Source organism: Miniopterus natalensis, chromosome 14 (assembly GCF_054644295.1).
Source record: "Miniopterus natalensis isolate mMinNat1 chromosome 14, mMinNat1.hap1, whole genome shotgun sequence".
Taxonomy (NCBI): Eukaryota; Metazoa; Chordata; class Mammalia; order Chiroptera; family Miniopteridae; genus Miniopterus; species Miniopterus natalensis.
Window position 1 is genome coordinate 11899984 of NC_142094.1, and position 16861 is coordinate 11916844.

General features: G+C 58.7%; 1 protein-coding gene across 2 annotated transcripts; it reads left to right on the forward strand.

The window, feature by feature from the left end:
* Nucleotides 1–5442: 5442 nt before the first annotated feature.
* RASGEF1A (RasGEF domain family member 1A) lies at nt 5443–16405 on the forward strand. 2 transcript variants are annotated; one of them, XM_016206966.2, is made up of 12 exons: nt 5443–5643; nt 7050–7172; nt 9560–9697; nt 10502–10723; nt 11397–11471; nt 11850–11942; nt 12358–12460; nt 12538–12617; nt 13118–13309; nt 14154–14277; nt 14773–14845; nt 15147–16405. In XM_016206966.2, exons 1-12 carry the CDS (start codon nt 5449–5451, stop codon nt 15169–15171), a joined length of 1443 nt encoding a protein of 480 aa, XP_016062452.2. In that variant the 5' UTR covers nt 5443–5448; the 3' UTR covers nt 15172–16405. The 2 variants fall into 2 exon arrangements, with proteins under 2 accessions (XP_016062452.2, XP_087680406.1); XM_087824280.1 differs by having other exon boundaries at nt 5449–5643; nt 14118–14277.
* Nucleotides 16406–16861: the final 456 nt, after the last annotated feature.

A 16861-nucleotide genomic window follows, 5' to 3' on the forward strand; every position in this document is an offset into this window, starting at 1 on the left:
AGCTTGGCTCTGCTTCTGTTTCTCAGTAATTTCCAGACTTGCAGGCTCTAGGATCTGGAAGGGGTCCTAGAATTCGGACTGCCCTGGGAACTTGCCCCAGAGATCCTCCTTCACAGTTGAGTGGAGGCCTGACACGTTCCTGGCCAGCTGTGCAGGAGACTGTCCCCTTCCCGGGCTGTCATCCACTGTTGGCTACGGCAGAGTGGGCTGTGTCTGAGCTGGCCGGTTATCACAGGTGCCGCCTCCCAGTGTTCCTCCTTTAGTCCCCCTGGGCTGAGAAATATGCTTCGTGCAGATACCCTGGGTGATGGCAGGGGGTGGGGAGAGAGGGGTGAATGCCCCTTGAGCCCTGCGTCCCTTTCCCAGAATGTGCCCTGGAGGGCAGAACTGGTGTTGGGAGCAGGCAGTGACCCTTCCCATGTGGCTCCTGAAGGATGAGGCCCCTGTCCCACCTGGCCCCCCATCTCTTTCTGCCTCTCCCCTCCCAGCCCTCCTGCTCCTGTGGGATGAAGCAGCATGCTGAAGCCCACAGGTCCTGCTCCTGGGCAGGGACCCTCGCTCCTGAGGGCTGGAAGGCAGGAGATGAGGGCTCCCTGTGAGAGCAGACCCTGGGCGGGGGACACCCCAGGGAGGTGTGCAGGGCTGCCCCGAACAGCTGTGAGCACTATTCTGCACACAGACACTGCCGTCATTGGCTGTTTTTTAGCGTCACCGTCATTTGTATCCTTACCTAGGTACTGTTTGTGACTCGGGTGTGGGAGTCTGTATGAGACTGCTGGGCAGTGCCAGGCCTGCCCAGACCTTGTTGGGCCTTTTGGGTACAGGGAGCAGGAAAAGCATTGGGGAAAGATGTAACCCTTACCCAGGGGGACAAGTGTGAGTGCCTGTAAAGAGACGTGAAGATGTAGCGACAAACACTTTTGGGTGCGCTCAGCAGTCTCTGGGTGCCATCTGTGTGTGTGTGTGCTGTCATAGTGAGATCTGTGGCCGGGCCCAGAAAGATTTGGGTCTCTGCCACAGCTGTGGCTCCCTGGGACCAGAGCTCCTGGGGTGATGGAGTGGGGTTCTCGGGTCTCCGAAGATCATCTCAGGCACAACCTGAGTTTGTGAGTAGATGGACAGTGCCCCAGGTCACAAAAGGTGTGCACATGTGGGTGTGCAGAGGTGCCCACCAGGGCGGTGTCCAGCTTTGGAACCTTCCTCTCTACTTTGCTGCGTGATGGAGGGGCATGGATCCCTCATGGCCCTAGTTTGCTGAGCCCACATTAGAAAGCACTGTAGCAGCGAGTGCCCTCAAATCTCTAGCTAAAGTCTCAAAGGGGCTGCAAAAGGGAATTTCATTCATAATCTTCTGCAAAAATTCCTAAAACCCTCTTTTTCCATCTCTCCCAGGATCTTTCACTGCACTGGGGCCACCTAAGATCTCTCCTCTTACTCTCTTGAAAGGCTCAGAAATCTCCCAGATCCAGGCTGCCCCCACTGAGCTTCCTCTTCTCCCCCTGGGTCCCGAGTTCAGGCAGCTTCCATGCTATCCATGCTTTGGGGCAGTGTGCTCCTTAGCAGGTGTACGCGTGTGTGCACTACACGTGTGCATGTGCTGTGTATGTGTGTGCTTTGTGTATATGTGAGTATCATGCATGTGTGCACTATGTGTGCTCTGCATGTGTGTATGCTGTGTATGTGTGCATGCTGTGTGCTGTGCATGTGTGTGTGCTATGTGTGCACCGTGTGTGCACTGTGTGTGCTGTGCCTGTGTGCACATCATACATGTATGTGTGCTGTGTGCTGTGTATGTGTGTGCATTGTTGTGCTGTGTCTGTGCTGAACCTGTGTGTGCACACTCTGTACGTGTGTGCTTGTGTGCCCCGTGCTTGTGTGTGTGCACTGTGTGTATGTTCATGTGTGCATGATGTAGGGCAGATGCAAATGCTCAGAAGCTGAGTCCCCACAAAGGGCTTCTGACCTGAGTTGCAGTGACTCAGAGCTCCAGACTGTACTGTTGGAAAGGACCTAGGGCTCGAGGACCATGTTGAAGCAGCCCCTCAGCCAGGCTGAGTGGAACCTGGAGAATGGCGTTTATATCTGTACTGACATGCCACTGAATACACGCTGTGTGTATACTTGTCTGGGCTAGAAGCCATGCTCCATGCCTTCTCCTCCTGCCTGGCTCAGCCACCCACCATGGGCAGCTGAGTGGGGACTGAATCCCACACTGGCTCCCCCTGGCTCTTGGCCTCCCTAGCCCTGGGGTGGGACCCCCTGCAGGCTGGACCCAGAATGGCCTTGCCCTTTGGGGGGGTCCCTCAGGGACTGTGAGTTAGTGGAATGATAGAGGGCCCCTCCCCCAGCCTCCATGGTGGGAGAGGCCAGTGACTCAAAGTGCCAACTCTGATGAAGCAGCTGGGGGTCAGGAGGTCCAATGACCAAGGATACCACCCTTGGGGCCTTTTTGAAACCAGGACTATGTAGTCTTGGGGAAATGGCCCCACAGCACGTGGGTCTTGGGTGAAGTGCTGGGGCTCAGGTGCCCCTGGCTGAGGGTGCTGAGGTGTCTGGGGAGCCCACCTTTATTATTTCATCTCACAAATAACAAATTTAAATTTCAACAAATTATTATTCAAGCAAATAATAAATTTCATCCCAGTGAGCATCATGGGCCAGGCTCAAGCTGCCCAGGAGTGTGTGAAGGACATTTCCAGCCTCATGTATCAAATAGGCTAGGGATTAACCCAGGGAGGCTTCCTGAAGGTAGTCACACCTGGACTGGACTTGGATACCCTAGGATATCCTCAGCCAAATTCCTTCCCACTGAGCTTCTGTTTCAACATTTAAAAAATGCAGGGTTGCTCAAGTCAGTGGTTCTCTGCCTAAACGGCGTTGGAACCCCGGGAGGGCCTGACAATGTGCATTCTCGCGCGCTGAGTGGTGTGTGCTGTGAGCCCGAGCTCCCATCCTGGGGTGAAGCGGCACTGAGTGTGGGCCATGGACATTCTAATCCTGCCTTGTCTTGGGGACTTGGCTTGAGCTCTTCCTGTCCTTGCAAAGGATTTCCAGAGGATTCTAAGGCGGCCTCTGGGTGTTTGGCCAGGAGGCTCAGTTTATGTGCTTTGGGAGGGAGTTAGTTCTGCTTGTGCCCTCCTTGGAGGGCAGCAGCCTGGGGCCCTCTCATGGCAGTAAAATACTCATGGATACGGCTTGCTCTGCACAGTGGAGAAACTGAGGCCAGAATGGCTCTGAAGCTCACCCCAGCTGGGTCAGAGAGCAGGCTGGGGCTAGGGGCAGTGGCATCAATGGCAAGGTCAGCCCGGAGGGCCAAGGGAGCCTGAGGAGGGTGTGTGCACTTTCTACCCTCCTAGGCCGGAGGAGACAGCCCTGCCCTGGGAGAGGGAGGGCTCCTGGTCACCTGGGGAGGCAGGTGCCCAGGCAGTGGCACCAGCTTGCCAGTGACCGGAGAGGGCACAGCCTGGTCATGGCCCCACCTAGGCAGGAAGGCCAAGCTCCTCCACTCCCACCTCAGCCCACCTGCCCTCCAAGGTGGTGCCGTCTGAGCAAGGGGGTGGGTGGGGGGTCAGGCCACACCAGGCCTCAGGCTGGCAAATCTTCATAGAGCCCTTTCCAGGTGTGGCTGGCTGCCTCAGGCAGTGAGGAGGCTGGGGTCCCAAGGGCTGCTGGCTCCCCCAGGCCTCCTGAGAGCTTCCAGCGGAGGCCCTGCTGCAGCGTGAGGTGGGGACCCTCTGCTCCCGTCACACAGGGCCAGACCTCTGTGGGCAGCCCCCGCACGGGAGCCCCCAGGCCCAGACTGCTGCCCGACATCTATGTGTAATAGGCATCTCAAATCCAACATGTCCAGAAGCATGTTCCAGATCTTTCCTCAGACCCCACCCTCATGCTTTCCCCACGCTGGTTAGTCACTCAGGCCAGAGACCATTCTGTACAGTGTCGGAAGTCAACCCTGGTCCCTTCCCCCTCTGCTGTTACCGGCAGCGTTGGTGGCGAAACTGGACCTGGGTTCTTGAGTTCAGCAAAGAAACGTTTCAGAGCCAAGAACTCAAACATAGGTGAAGTTTATTTAAAAAGTTACAAAGGTAGTAGAAGGGCCCTTGGAGCTGAGGAGAGAGAAAGGCAGAGGTAATTCACGCGGGGGTAAGGGGGGAAGGGAAAGGCGCAGGAGCCTGGGAGGGAGAGCCCACGCTGGGTCCTTCGTCTGTGAGGGTTTTAAAGGCTAGGAGTTTAGGGGAGGTCTTAGGGGAGAATCTCAATAGTTAGTCACCAGCTTTATGCTGGTGCGCCAAAATGAGATTTATTCCCGACTTCATCAGTCCTTGGGTGTGGTTGGCAAATGGCACTAATTGGATTTTTGCCTGAGTAGGGTGATTTAAGTAAGCTATTTACTCTCTGGTTGGGAAGGAGAAGTGCAAACCATTTGCTCCTAAGTGTCCTTGGTTAGGCAAGATAGGATTTTGTGATTTACTAGGTGGCTGTAAGCTGCTTGGCCTTTTAACTCTGTCTCAGTTTCCCTATTCCACTTGTCCTGGCTTAGTAGCCTGTCTCACTACCACCTGACCTGAGCAATTTCTCCCTGGGTTATGGCAAAACCCACCAACTGGTTTTCAGATCCCTCTGCTGCTGGGTCTCCACATGGCAACTGAGGTGACCTTCACCCTGGGTCAGGTCACTCCTGGGCTCAGAGCTCTCACACCTCCTGTGTTCCTCAGAGAAGGGCCCCTGGGGGTGTGCATGGTCTGGCCTGTCACTCCTCAGACTACTCGCCCTGCTCAACCCCTCCACCCACGTACACTGGCCTCAGGGTCTTTGCACCTGCTCTCCCTATGCCTAGAAGTTGCTTGCTTATCCTAGGAAGCTGCACAGCTGACGCCCTCAGGCTGTTCCAATGCCACCTACCCCCCACCTCACATGTTCAAGCTCTCCTCCTGGCATTGTATTTCTCCATAGGATTCTTTTCCTGCGAGTGGGATATAATCCCAGGAGGCAGGTCCTCCGTGTGTCCTGGGGCCTAGAATGAGGTGTGGTGTCCATGGAGCAGATGCTGAAGAAACATTTATTGACACCCAGTGGCTGCAGGCCCACCCACATAAGCTGATGTCTAATGGTACACTGCTCACCAGGAGGACCTGGAGGGGGACCTGGAGGAGGACCTGGAGGAGGGCCAGGAGGGGGATCTGGAGGAGGGCTAGGAGGGGGACCTGGAGGAGGACCTGGAGGAGGACCTGGAGGAGGGCCAGGAGGGGGATCTGGAGGAGGGCCAGGAGGGGGACCTGGAGGAGGGCCAGGAGGGGGACCTGGAGGAGGACCTGGAGGGGGACCTGGAGGAGGGTCAGGAGGGGGATCTGGAGGAGGACCTGGAGGGGGACCTGGAGGAGGGCCAGGAGGGGGACCTGGAGGGGCTCCTTTGATGCCTCACGGCCTTGTCCTCTCTCCCAGGAAGCTATGCCCCAGACGTCTATCATCTGCTCCAGCGTACTTGGGCCCAGCTGTAGTGGACAGGTGCAGCCTGGCATGGGGGAGCGAGGAGGCGGGGCCAGTGGCTCCGGGGACCTCATCTTCCAGGATGGACGCCTCATCTCTGGGTCCCTGGAGGCATTGATGGAGCACCTGGTCCCCACAGTGGACTATTACCCTGATGTAAGTGCCAGGGCCTGGAGAAAGGTTGGCGGGGTGGGGGGTGGGCGTTGGGTCCTGGGCTTTAGGGGAAGCTGCTTCTGGGACAGGGAGGGAGCATCATGGGAGGGGTGTGGTGGGCTGGGGGCGTGTATGTTACTTCTCTGGCCTCTAGGAAGGTGGAAGACAGCCCTGGTGGCACAAGCAAGTGACACAGGTTCTGGGCAGGGCCCTGGGAGAGGAAGGGGAATCTAAAGGGCCAGCCCAGTTCCTTGGAGTCCTGATGAGGCCCCACTGCACTTGTCCAGTTCCTGAATGAAGAGGGGACAGCTCTGCCATGCCCGCCAGCATTGGGACCCCAGGGCACATGCCTAGACCAGCAGGGCCAGCTTTCACCTACATTCCAGATCCCCCCTCCTCACCTCAAGATGAGATAGTACATCCCTGGAGCAGAGAGAAAGAATTCCCTTGTCTGTGTGGCTTCCCTCTGCCTCTGATAGAGTAGGGCATTGGGCCTGACTGCCCCTTTTGAGAGCCAAGCTGCCCTGACCTTTCTGGTGACCACTTTGTCCCCAGGTCAGAGTTGGAGTCCCTGGCCCCTGTGAGTCAGACACGGCCTAGAGAAAGTGGGGGAGGAATTGCCCCCCTGGCCCTGCAGCTTTTATCTGATGGTGCTGGAGACAACGAAGCTTCTGGGGAGTTTTGGGCCACCCAACATGTCAGGACACCTCTCTGCCTCCTGGGGCTCTGTGTACTCTTCCTGTCCTTCCTTCCACTCCATAAACCCCGGGAAGGGCCTGGCTGGAGCTGCCCCCTGCCCCCCTTCAGTCCAGATCATGAGGAGTCCTCAGAGCCTGCACTGCAGAGGCCAGTGGTGAGGGCGCGTGGTTGTAGAACAGGGGCCTTGTGTGGGAGCTGGGCACAAAGCCCACAGCCGGCTAGTGATTGCCCAGGGGCTGGTGACAGTCCCCATGGAGAGAGCGCCACCCCACAGCCAGGGCCAGGGGGCTAGGCCAGTGAGGATGAGAAGAGGCAGGTTTGGAGACAGGCCCAGGGAGCACAGTGGGCTGGGCAGCAGGCTCGCCCAGGCCTGCAGAGTCCTGCCAACATCCAGGGCTGGGCTAGCGCCCACCCCGGGGTAGGACAGAAGATGGGGAGAAGCCCCACGGAGCAAGACTGCTGGGAGCTGAACTCATTGGGGAGGCTCCTCAAGCCACTGTGAAGTGGGGTTGATCTGTGCCCTGTGCAGGGGAGAGAAGGGGGCATCCAAGGTGCAGTAAACAGTGGCCGCTGCACAAACCACGCAGAACCACGGCTGTGGCCTGGTGACGCTGGGCGTGGGAGCAGCAGGGCCGAGGGAGCAGCAGGCCTGGGGCCCACGCCAGGCCTGACCCCCACTTTGCTCTCTCTCTCTTTTTTCTTTTCTTCAGAGAACGTACATCTTTACGTTTCTCTTGAGCTCCCGGGTCTTCATGCCCCCTCATGACCTGCTGGCCCGTGTGGGGCAGATCTACCTGGAGCAGAGGCAGCAGCTGGAGGCCGGGTCCGAGAAGGTAAAGGCGGCCGAGCCCACGCTGCCTGTCTCTGTGCCCCTGGCTGCCCCCTTCCTGCCCCAAGCGGAACACGCTCAGAGGCGGCTGGCCGGACAGGGCCTGGCTGAGCCTGGCCCGCGGCCTTCCCTGATGGGGCAGGTTGGCTGTCTCTGGGGCGCGGCTCACCGGCCGGGATGCTGGGTAACTGCCGGGGCATTCACACCCCCTCCCAACGAAGGACCCCAGCGGACAGCCCCTGCAGCCCTCCTGATCGGGGCCGGGTCACTGCCTGCCCTGGGGGTCGTGGGGCGGCGTCCTCAGGCTGGGGCCTGCTCATGGCGTTTTCGGTGACTCAGGCAGGGCCGCTTGCCACTGCTGTCCCTTCTGTTGAGCCAGGCTTTGGGCAGTCAGGATGGTCAAGAGCCACAGCTCGATCCTGAGGCCTTGGGCCTTCGGGTGAGGTTTTAGAAGCCCAGGGCCCGGAGCAGAAGAGGCGGTGGGCGTGCTGTGAGAGAGCTGGCAGGCCTCCTGCAGGCTGCGGCAGAGCTGGCCTGTCCCGTTTACTGATGACCTTTCCTTCCACAAGGCCAAGCCTGGAGGGTTTGCAGCAAGGGCATGTGGATGTCTGTGCCTCCCCAGAGTCTCCTCTTCAGAGGGGCTGTCCCCAGGCGTGGTGGGGCAAGAACGGGACAGACACTGACCGAGGCCTGGAGGCCAGGCAAGGCTCCTGAGGGGACAGGGTGAGTGGGGAGGCTGAGGGCCAGCATGGGGACAGGCTGAGAGGAGCCAGGCTGAGCCTGCCAGCCTGTGCCCATGGAGACATGCTCGGTAGGGCCGCTGAGGAGGGCTCTGGCTCCTGCTGAGTGTGGGCATGGTCGCCATCTAAAGGAAGTGACTGGCCAGAACGCGTGGCTGTGTGAGCACAGGGCCCAACGGGAGAGGCTCTGCCAGACGTGGGAAACCATCACTAAGGGACCTGCTGGGGGCTTGGGGACAGCAGAGTCAGGCGAGCTGGAGGCAGCAGAGGGGGCTCAGGAAGGTGCGGGACTGGGAGCTGGGTCCTCGGGGAGCCTGGTCCTGAGGGCAGCTGTGGCCACCCGGTGGGTGGAATGGTCCATGTTGGGCAGGCAGGGGCAGGTGATCATGGACAAGAAGCAGCGGTGGTGGCACAGGGGCAGCGGGGGCGGTAGTGGTAATGGTGGTGGTGGGTACCTGTGGGCATTTCAGGGGGATTCTTCAGCCAAGCGTTCAGCACTCCCTTTTCTCCTCTCCTGGAGACACAGCGGGGGTGCCGGGACCACCTGTAATAACAGAGAATGGGGAGGAGGCTGCCTCCATGGGGCTGTGTTCCTTCCCAGCACTTGCTAACCTGCTTTAACTGAGAAGGGGCAGGCAGGAGCCACTCATGTGTTCTTAATGAGTTGGCTTGGTTTTCATTGCACTCTTGTTTATGGGTAACTTCTTACTACAGCAAATGAAACTCGTTTTCTATGCCATGGTAGTGTTGGGTAGGTTTTTTGAAAATGAATTTACTTAAGTGACTTAAGGGTGTCAACTGATGGTCACTGGCAACAATTCAGTGCCAACAAGAATCTCTAATTTGGGGAGTGGTGAAGAAGGAAAGTTTATTCGGTGCAAACAGCTCAATTATGCTACAGCACAGCTGTGGGAGCAGCACAGCAGTGGAACAGCTGGATAGCCTTACAGCTCAGTTCGGAGCAGCACAGCTGTGAGGCAGCTCTGGGGTGCCCTGGCCAGTGCCGTGGTGTTGCAGCTCCAGCCAGGGAAATGCAGTCTTCAGTGGAAAGGGGAAGTAGGCCCCCCAAGCAAGAGGGGAGCTCACTTATATAGAGAGAAGTCCCCGCCCTGAGTCAGTGATTAGTCTATCCTCATGCAAATGAGGGCTCCAAATCTTCACAGTTTGATTGCTCCAAAAAGCACTGTCCTTATTGGTCAGAATGGAGCTGCTCTGACTGGTGCTAATGGAGATTTAGCTACACAGCTCTGATTGGATGGGGCAAGTGTCAGTCTGATTGGTGGAAGTACACCTCCAGGAGCTCCTTTATGGGGGCTGGCTCAGATGGCAGGATCACAGTGCAGGCTGGCAGTTCAGGGCAGGCTTCTTTCTGACGTGTGGCTTGCGTGAGAGGTCCCTATTTAGAAATAGCTGCTTGGCTGTTTTTGTAAAAATTTGAGCCCAGTTTGCCACCAGGAGTCTTTCTTGGTAGGTGTCTCCTTTCTCAGGGTCCACAAGGGTAATACGAAATAAAGCAAGTCTGACAAAACTGCAGGAGGACTGGCTGGGGGTTGTCCCTGCCCCAGCATGGTGATCCTGGGGGTGGGTACACCACTCGTCTTCTGTTGCTCACTCTGGTGGCCAGGCCTCACCCTGTGCCCCACCACCCCAGGCCATGCTGAAGTCCTTCTCAGCCAAGGTTGTGCAGCTGCTAAAGGAGTGGACAGAGGCCTTCCCCTGTGACTTCCAGGATGAGAAGGCCATGGCGGAGCTGAAGGCCATCACCCACCGGATCATGCAGTGTGATGAGGTGAGGCCTTCCTCAGCTCCGATGGAGCTCCTTGGAGTGTGTGTGTGTGTGTGTGTGTGTGTGTGTATGGATGTGTGTGGGAAGGGGGATTCCTTAGGAACAGCTCTGTATATGGTCCCCTCCCCTGCCACTCCCTCATGAGGACTTCTGAGTGCCTCCACTCAGTCATCTCCCCTCCTTGGCCAGCAAAGGGCCAGACTTGCCCTCAGCATGTGCAGACCTTGAGCAATGAACAGACCTCACCCTGAGAACATGGAATGAGCCCAGGCCCACCTCTCTCCTGGGCTTTGGGTGGTTGGAGTAGGGGCTAGTGAGAAGGGTAAGAGCCTGTCTGCCTTTCCTGGCTCCCAGCCTGCTCTTGCCTTCAGTGGAGACGGGAACGCAGAGAGCTGAGAGGGAGCCTGGGCTGGCTTTGCCTTGACGATGAAGGTGCTCTGTGTGCTCGGCAGCTCCTGTCTGCCCAGAGGGCTCAGAAAGCCCGGGGAGAGCTTTGGGAGGGACCAGGGCTGCTCCTGCCCAGGGAGAGAGGCTCCTGGCCCCAGAGGAAGCCCTTCTGAGGCCTCAGTCTTCTTGCTGTGGGACACCCCGGTGAAGGAGCTCAGCTGGCCGTCTTCGCCTCCAGTAAAGTTACACTTTTTAGACCCTGAGGCCTAGCTCTGGCCCTGCTCATGGCAGGTTTGGGTCGGGCATGTGGGCTCCAAGTCAGGCATGTCCCTGGAGATGAGGTGGGTCCCTCCTGAGATGTGGTTGTGGTAGTCTTGCCACCAGCCCCGCTGGCACCTTCACTGCTCCCTGACCCCACAGGAGAATGGCACAGTGAAGAAGGCCATTGCCCAGATGACTCAGAGCCTGCTGCTGTCCCTGGCTGCCCGGAGCCAGCTTCAGGAGCTCCGGGAGAAGCTCCGCTCGCCAGCTGTGGACAAAGGGCCCATCCTCAAGGCCAAGCCAGCGACCTCTCAGAAGGACATCCTGGGTGTGTGCTGCGACCCCCTGGTGCTGGCCCAGCAGCTGACTCACATTGAGCTGGTCAGTGCTGCAGGTTCCCGCCCAGGGCGGGGCTGGGCATGTTTACTCCTGCTCCTCCAGAGCCTCTGAGCCCCCGCCTCTGCCTCAGTATCAGCATTGCAGGGCTTCCCTCACTGGGAGGCTGGGCCCTGACCACTGCCTCTGGCTGGTGTGTGTCCACCTAAATAGCAGGTTCTCTGTGCCTGGTTCCCGGATCCCCAGGAGCACAGCAGCCCTGTGTCAATGGGAGGGGACAGGGTGGTAAGGACTAAAGTAGCCCCAGGATGGAAGACCAGCCTGGGAGGAGGTGAGGGGCTTTGAGGCCAAGAGCCAGTTCCCTTACCCTGTCACCTCATCTTGTCTATGCCCTGGGCTGGGAAGGACCCCTGTACATGGCACCCACTGCCCTGAGGCCTGCACCTCACTCCCTTGTAGTCCTACTCCCTCCGCTCCAGAGGGGAGCCTCCCAGACCCTAGGGTGCTTTTGGGGGCCTGGGCATGGCCTGCCCACTGGCTGGGGGCTCTGATCAAGGAGGAGCCATTGCCCATGCCTGCAGACTAGGCCTCCTGCTGCTCTGAATACGTCCTGTACCTTGTGTGGGGCCTCAAGGACAGCAGGCTGATCACTCCTCCTGTGCTGTCTCCCCACCCCACCCCACCCCACCCCACCCCACCCCACCCCACCCCACCCCAGGAGAGGGTCAGCAGCATCCACCCCCAGGACCTGATGCAGATCATCAGCCACATGGACTCTCGGGACAAGCACAGGGTGAGGGGCTGTGGCCTGCGGGTGGGCCTGACACCTACATCCCATGCAGGGTGGGTAGAGACCCCACCCAACATTCCTGGCCCCTCTGGAGTGTCTGACCCCATGACCCCATGGATCTGGGTCTGGCCTCCTAGCACCTGCTCCAGGGGGTCAGCAGATGGCCACACAGGGTGATGCATGTTGGGAGGGGGCTCAGTATTCCCAGGGGCTCGGGCAGCCAGTCTGGTGTCCAAGGCTAGCCTTGGGTATCGTGGAGACTCAGCATCGCTTTCAGTTTCCTCCTCTGGACAAGGTCCCTGCCCCTCCATTTTGGGGCAGGGCTGGGCAGCACCCGCCACAGCGTCCTTGGCTTCCTGTGACCTGCTGTGTCCTCCCCAGTGCCGAGGGGACCCGACCAAGACCTACAGCCTGGAGGCCTACGACAACTGGTTCAACTGCCTCAGCATGCTGGTGGCCACCGAGGTGTGCCGGGTGAGCACTGCACAGCGGCACAGGCAGGGTGACGGTCCCCTCCCCAACCCTGCAGTGCTGCCCGAGACACCCTCAGATGCCCCTGCCCCTCAGATGGTGCAACTTTGAAAGTGGAGATAGGAAGCCTCCATTGCCACCCCACCATGCCCAATAGTGACGCCTTAAATTATGACCAAGACCCATCCATGGAGTGCAGCCTGTGCCCAGCACAGTCTGTGAGCTCACTCAGGGTCCTCAGTCCTCTGCCCATCCTCCTGCCCTCTGCCCACAGCGGTGTTTCCTGCCTCTGCAGCCCACCAGCATCCCCCCACCCCCGTCTGACAGCTCTGTGGGCCCTGGCGCAGCTCCACCCAGGTGCCCTTGGGGGTGGCGGGGAGGTGCCCGTGGGCTGGGCTGAGGCCGGGCTGCCCTCCAGGTGGTAAAGAAGAAGCAGCGGACCCGCGTGCTGGAGTTCTTCATCGATGTGGCCCGGGAGTGCTTCAACATCGGCAACTTCAACTCCATGATGGCCATCATCTGTGAGTGCCTGGGCCTGGGCTCCCCCCGGCTTCCCGTCCCCCGTCCCCGCCCTGACCCTCCCTGCTGTCCCCTGCAGCTGGCATGAACCTCAGCCCTGTGGCTCGGCTGAAGAAGACATGGTCCAAAGTGAAGACGGCCAAGTTCGATGTCCTGGAGGTAGGCGCCCATCCCCACCCGGCGTGGGCCTGAGGAGGGTGGGCCTCCCATCCCACTCGCCCCCTGGCTCAGGGCCTGCTCCCACAGTGCCGGCTGGTGTTGGGCTGTCCAGCCTGCCTGACCTGGCCATGCTGGGGACCCGGTCGCTTGCGCTGTCCTCAGCCCTGACTTCAGTCAGATCTGACCTAAAGTGAGTTCTGGGGAGTAGTTGGTAAAAAAATTGACAAGAATGGGCCCATGAGTCCTGCGTTGGTTGATGCTAAGCGGAGATGGGCCTTTTCCTGGCCAGCGTTCCCTGGCACTGGTCCACCTGGGTGGCTGGGGGCTGACAGGTGAGTTCACTTGAAGTGCTCAGCTGGGCTCCCCTGGGCTCCCCTCCTGGAAGGAAGGCCTTTTCTGGGTGACAGTCCAAGTTGCCCAGAGGGGAAGGGCCTGCCCGTCAGCTGACTGCTCTGTGAAGGCGCAGAAGGAGCGCGCCTACCATGTGCACCCTCCCACAGCACCACATGGACCCATCCAGCAACTTCTGCAACTACCGCACAGCCCTGCAGGGGGCCACGCAGAGGTCCCAGACAGCCAACAGCAGCCGAGAGAAGATTGTGATTCCCGTGTTCAACCTTTTCGTTAAGGACATCTATTTCCTGCACAAGATCCACACCAACCACCTGCCCAATGGGCACGTTAACTTCAAGGTGAGCCCAGACCCACTGTGGTCCAAAGGAGGGGGCCGGGCTGTGCCAGTACAGGGCAGGGCAGACCTCGGGCCTCGCGCCTGGGCAGGCGGGGTCCGCGTGTGCCGCCTGGGCAAGGCCCTGGCCCTGTGTCGGAAGGGCTTTTAGGACTGACAGTTCCCAGGCAGGTCACACTGTTTGACCCTGAGGTGTGAAGTCAGCCCCACCCTTCTGGGTGGACAATCTGGTTACAGGGCTTCGTGCCACAGGGAACCTCCATTCAATACCCAGGACACTGGTCCCAGCACTGACCCCACCAGGGAGATGGAGAAGGGGCCACCCCTGGGGGTTTGGGAATCAGGAGGCTTCAGGCAAGAGGGATTCGGGCAGGGAGGAGAGGCAGCGGAATTCCAGATGGAGCGAAGACCTGTCTGGCCAAGGGCAGGAAGATGGGACAAAGGTGCTGGGGGAGGACTGGGGGAGCTGGGTTGTCCAGGGCTCACCTCACACAGGTAGGGAGTGGGGGGGTTATGGATTCCCACACAGACCTCAGAGAGTGAGATTGTAACACGGTCAGGTTGCTGGTGCTGTGCTGGTCGTGGCTGGGACGCTTCCCTCAGCTCAGGGTCCAAGATGGGGCCCTACTGGGGTCCCCGAACAGGGGAGACACGGATCCTGCTGCCAGCCTGATGGCCCAGGTAGAGGGCAGGACAGTGTGTCCTCTGGGTCACCTGCTGGCTCAGATGATGCACAGCATTTCCATGGCCACCATCTCCTCTTGCTGGGACCAGGGAGGTGAGCAGCAAACTGACCCGACCAAGATTTCTAGCTCAAGGTGACAAGTGAACATCGTTTACCCCTTCAGAAATTTTGGGAGATCTCCAGACAGATCCACGAGTTCATGACATGGACACAGGTAGAATGTCCCTTTGAAAAGGACAAGAAGATTCAGAGTTACCTGCTCACAGCGCCCATCTACAGTGAGGAAGGTGAGGCTGCCTCTGCGGGGCAGCAGCCCCCCCAGAACATGTTCCCCTGACTCCCCTCATCCAGGGCCCTGTGCACTCTCTGGGTCACGGGGGGGGGGGGGGGGGGGGGGGGGGGGGGGGGGGGGCGGCCCGATCATTATTTCCCTGCCCCAGGGGAAGCTCAGCTCACTGGGTGAGTTCCTGCGGGAGGGTGGGTCCTGGGCAGAGGACAGATGAAAGGTAAGGACAAAAGGAGACCAGGCCCCGAGGCCACAGGAGGGGGCGGGGTGTCCGCCAGAGCTGCAGATCCAGGCAACCCTGAGTCCCGAACAGGTAGCTGGGAGCGCGAGGCCTCGTGGGCCAGAACCTCCCAGCAGAGCCCAGCCAGGGCCCCGCGCCCTTGGTGCAGCTCCTTCCTTCCTAGCGGGCCGCACCCTGCGAGGGGAGCTTGAGGAGGGATAGCGGCCGAAGGCAGGCTGGGGCATGGCTGGGCTCTGAGCGCTCCCTGTCTCTCAGCCCTCTTCATCGCCTCCTTCGAAAGCGAGGGTCCCGAGAACCACATGGAGAAGGACAGCTGGAAGACCCTGAGGTAGGGGCGCTAAGGGGCTGTCCTGTGAGCCCCAGGGCCAGCCCCACGCAAGGGGAGAGGCTGGGGATGGGCATCACAGATCCACCTTTCTGAAGGGCAGCGGGGGGCACCTCCACGCAGCTGGGGAAAGGGAGGCGTCCCCAGGGCAGGGGGCTGAGGACCTGGGGTCTGAATGTCCCCTTCTCCTCCCCTCAATGGCCGGCTCCTGGGGTCCAGGCCCCCCTGATCCTCAGGCCTGCCCTCTGCTTGCTCAGGGGAAGGGCCTACCAGCACCTGACCATTGTGCCCATCCCACCTTTAGGACCACTCTCCTTAACAGAGCCTGAAGGTGTGGACGCGGCCCAAAGGCGTGGATTCCACCTGAAGGCGTGGATGCGGCCTGAAGGCGTGGATGCGGCCTGAAGACATGGACTCGGCCCCAAGGCGTGGACTCGGCCCCAAGGCGTGGATGCGGCCCGCGGACAGGGCCATGGGATGAAGCACACGCGTGAACCAAGCTTTAACCTTGATGTGGGTGGAGATGAGGTGGCCTCACTGGTTGGGGTCCTTTTTGTATATAACTTTTATGGAAAAAAAAGGTAATTATTTCATGCATCAAAGCTTTTTGTTTATTTTAAATGACAGGGCAGCGCCCTGGTTCAGGGAGGGGTGGGAAAGAGTGTCATGGGAGATGGCGTCCATGATAGTATCTCGGTCTAATGAAACGTAGATTTTTATTTTCTACTTTTGATTATATTCACACCTTATGAAAAAATATTTAAAAGTAACACACCCAACCAAAACCAATGTGAGCCCTGCCTGCTTGGACCCTTCCAGCCATTGTCTCTGATGTCAGGGCTGGTGCCTTAGAGGGTCCTGGAGGGCTGTCCCCGCTCTGCTCCGGCCGCTGTGGACTGCAGGCGCCTGCCCGCAAAGCCACCCCAGCTGCAGGTTCCAACAGGCCTTGGGAGGCCAGGAGGTCTGTCTGCACTCTCCTGGAAGCAAGCCTTCGAGCGTGGGATTTCCAAAGTTTACATTTCCTTTCCTTTATCAGGGATGTCTGGGGTCGGGAGGGGCAGGGGGACACCTGGCAGCATATTTTTCTGTTGGAACATGTCTGGCAAATCTTTCTTCAACTACATTGTAGGAAAAATAGAAAGTCTAAAATAACGAAAGGTGGGGGAGTTGTGGAATTGTCAGTTTTCCAGGTGTAACTGGAAGACACACTTAGCTGTAATGAGGAGCATACTAAACAGACTTGAGGATGGGGACATTTAAGCCATTTTTGAAACCCAACCACAAAGTGGAAAGAAGCAACTCATAAACCCATATTCCAGTGGACAGCCTCCGCCTGCCCTCTAGGTGGGGGCTCCCCTAGTGGGATTCGAAACATGGAAAATTAGCCCAGTAACTGCTGGAGCCCTCGCACATACAGCTGCCCAACATCTGGAGGTAGTTCCCACGCCCAGACGCAAGGAGCACACTCCAGTTCTGACTTCCTGGCTGTGGGATGGTGACCTCGCTGCTCCCTCGAGTGGGCGGTGGGCCCTCCACGCGGACTCGATCTTCCTCGCAGTCGGGTTTGTTTGTGAGTAGTCGGGAGCTCCGCACCCTTGTCCCTCTACATGCCCGGCTTCTGCAGGAGCCTCAGCCCAGAGGCCTGTTGGCTGCTAATTCCCAGCTCCCAGGAGAGCCTGGAGATGTGCAGGCGAGGCCCCAGGAAGGAGGTGGCTCTGTGGTCACTGCTGATGTCACCTTTAACCTGGGTGGAGCAAGACTATTTACACTGTATTGTCACAGTGATTTTGCACTTTTCAGACGTTCTAGATAGTACATATTGTATATTGATAGTACATATTGCTTTGTTTATGTATTTGAGATAAAGGCTTAAACTTGAGAGTATATATTTGGAATACAACGTTGGAACATTTTCTGTACGTGTGTGAAGCTCTCATGTAGCACTTCACGGGTCCTCAGTTTGCGTGCCCTCTGGGCGCACTGTCCCTTTTCCATTTCACTTTCCCCGTTGGGTACATC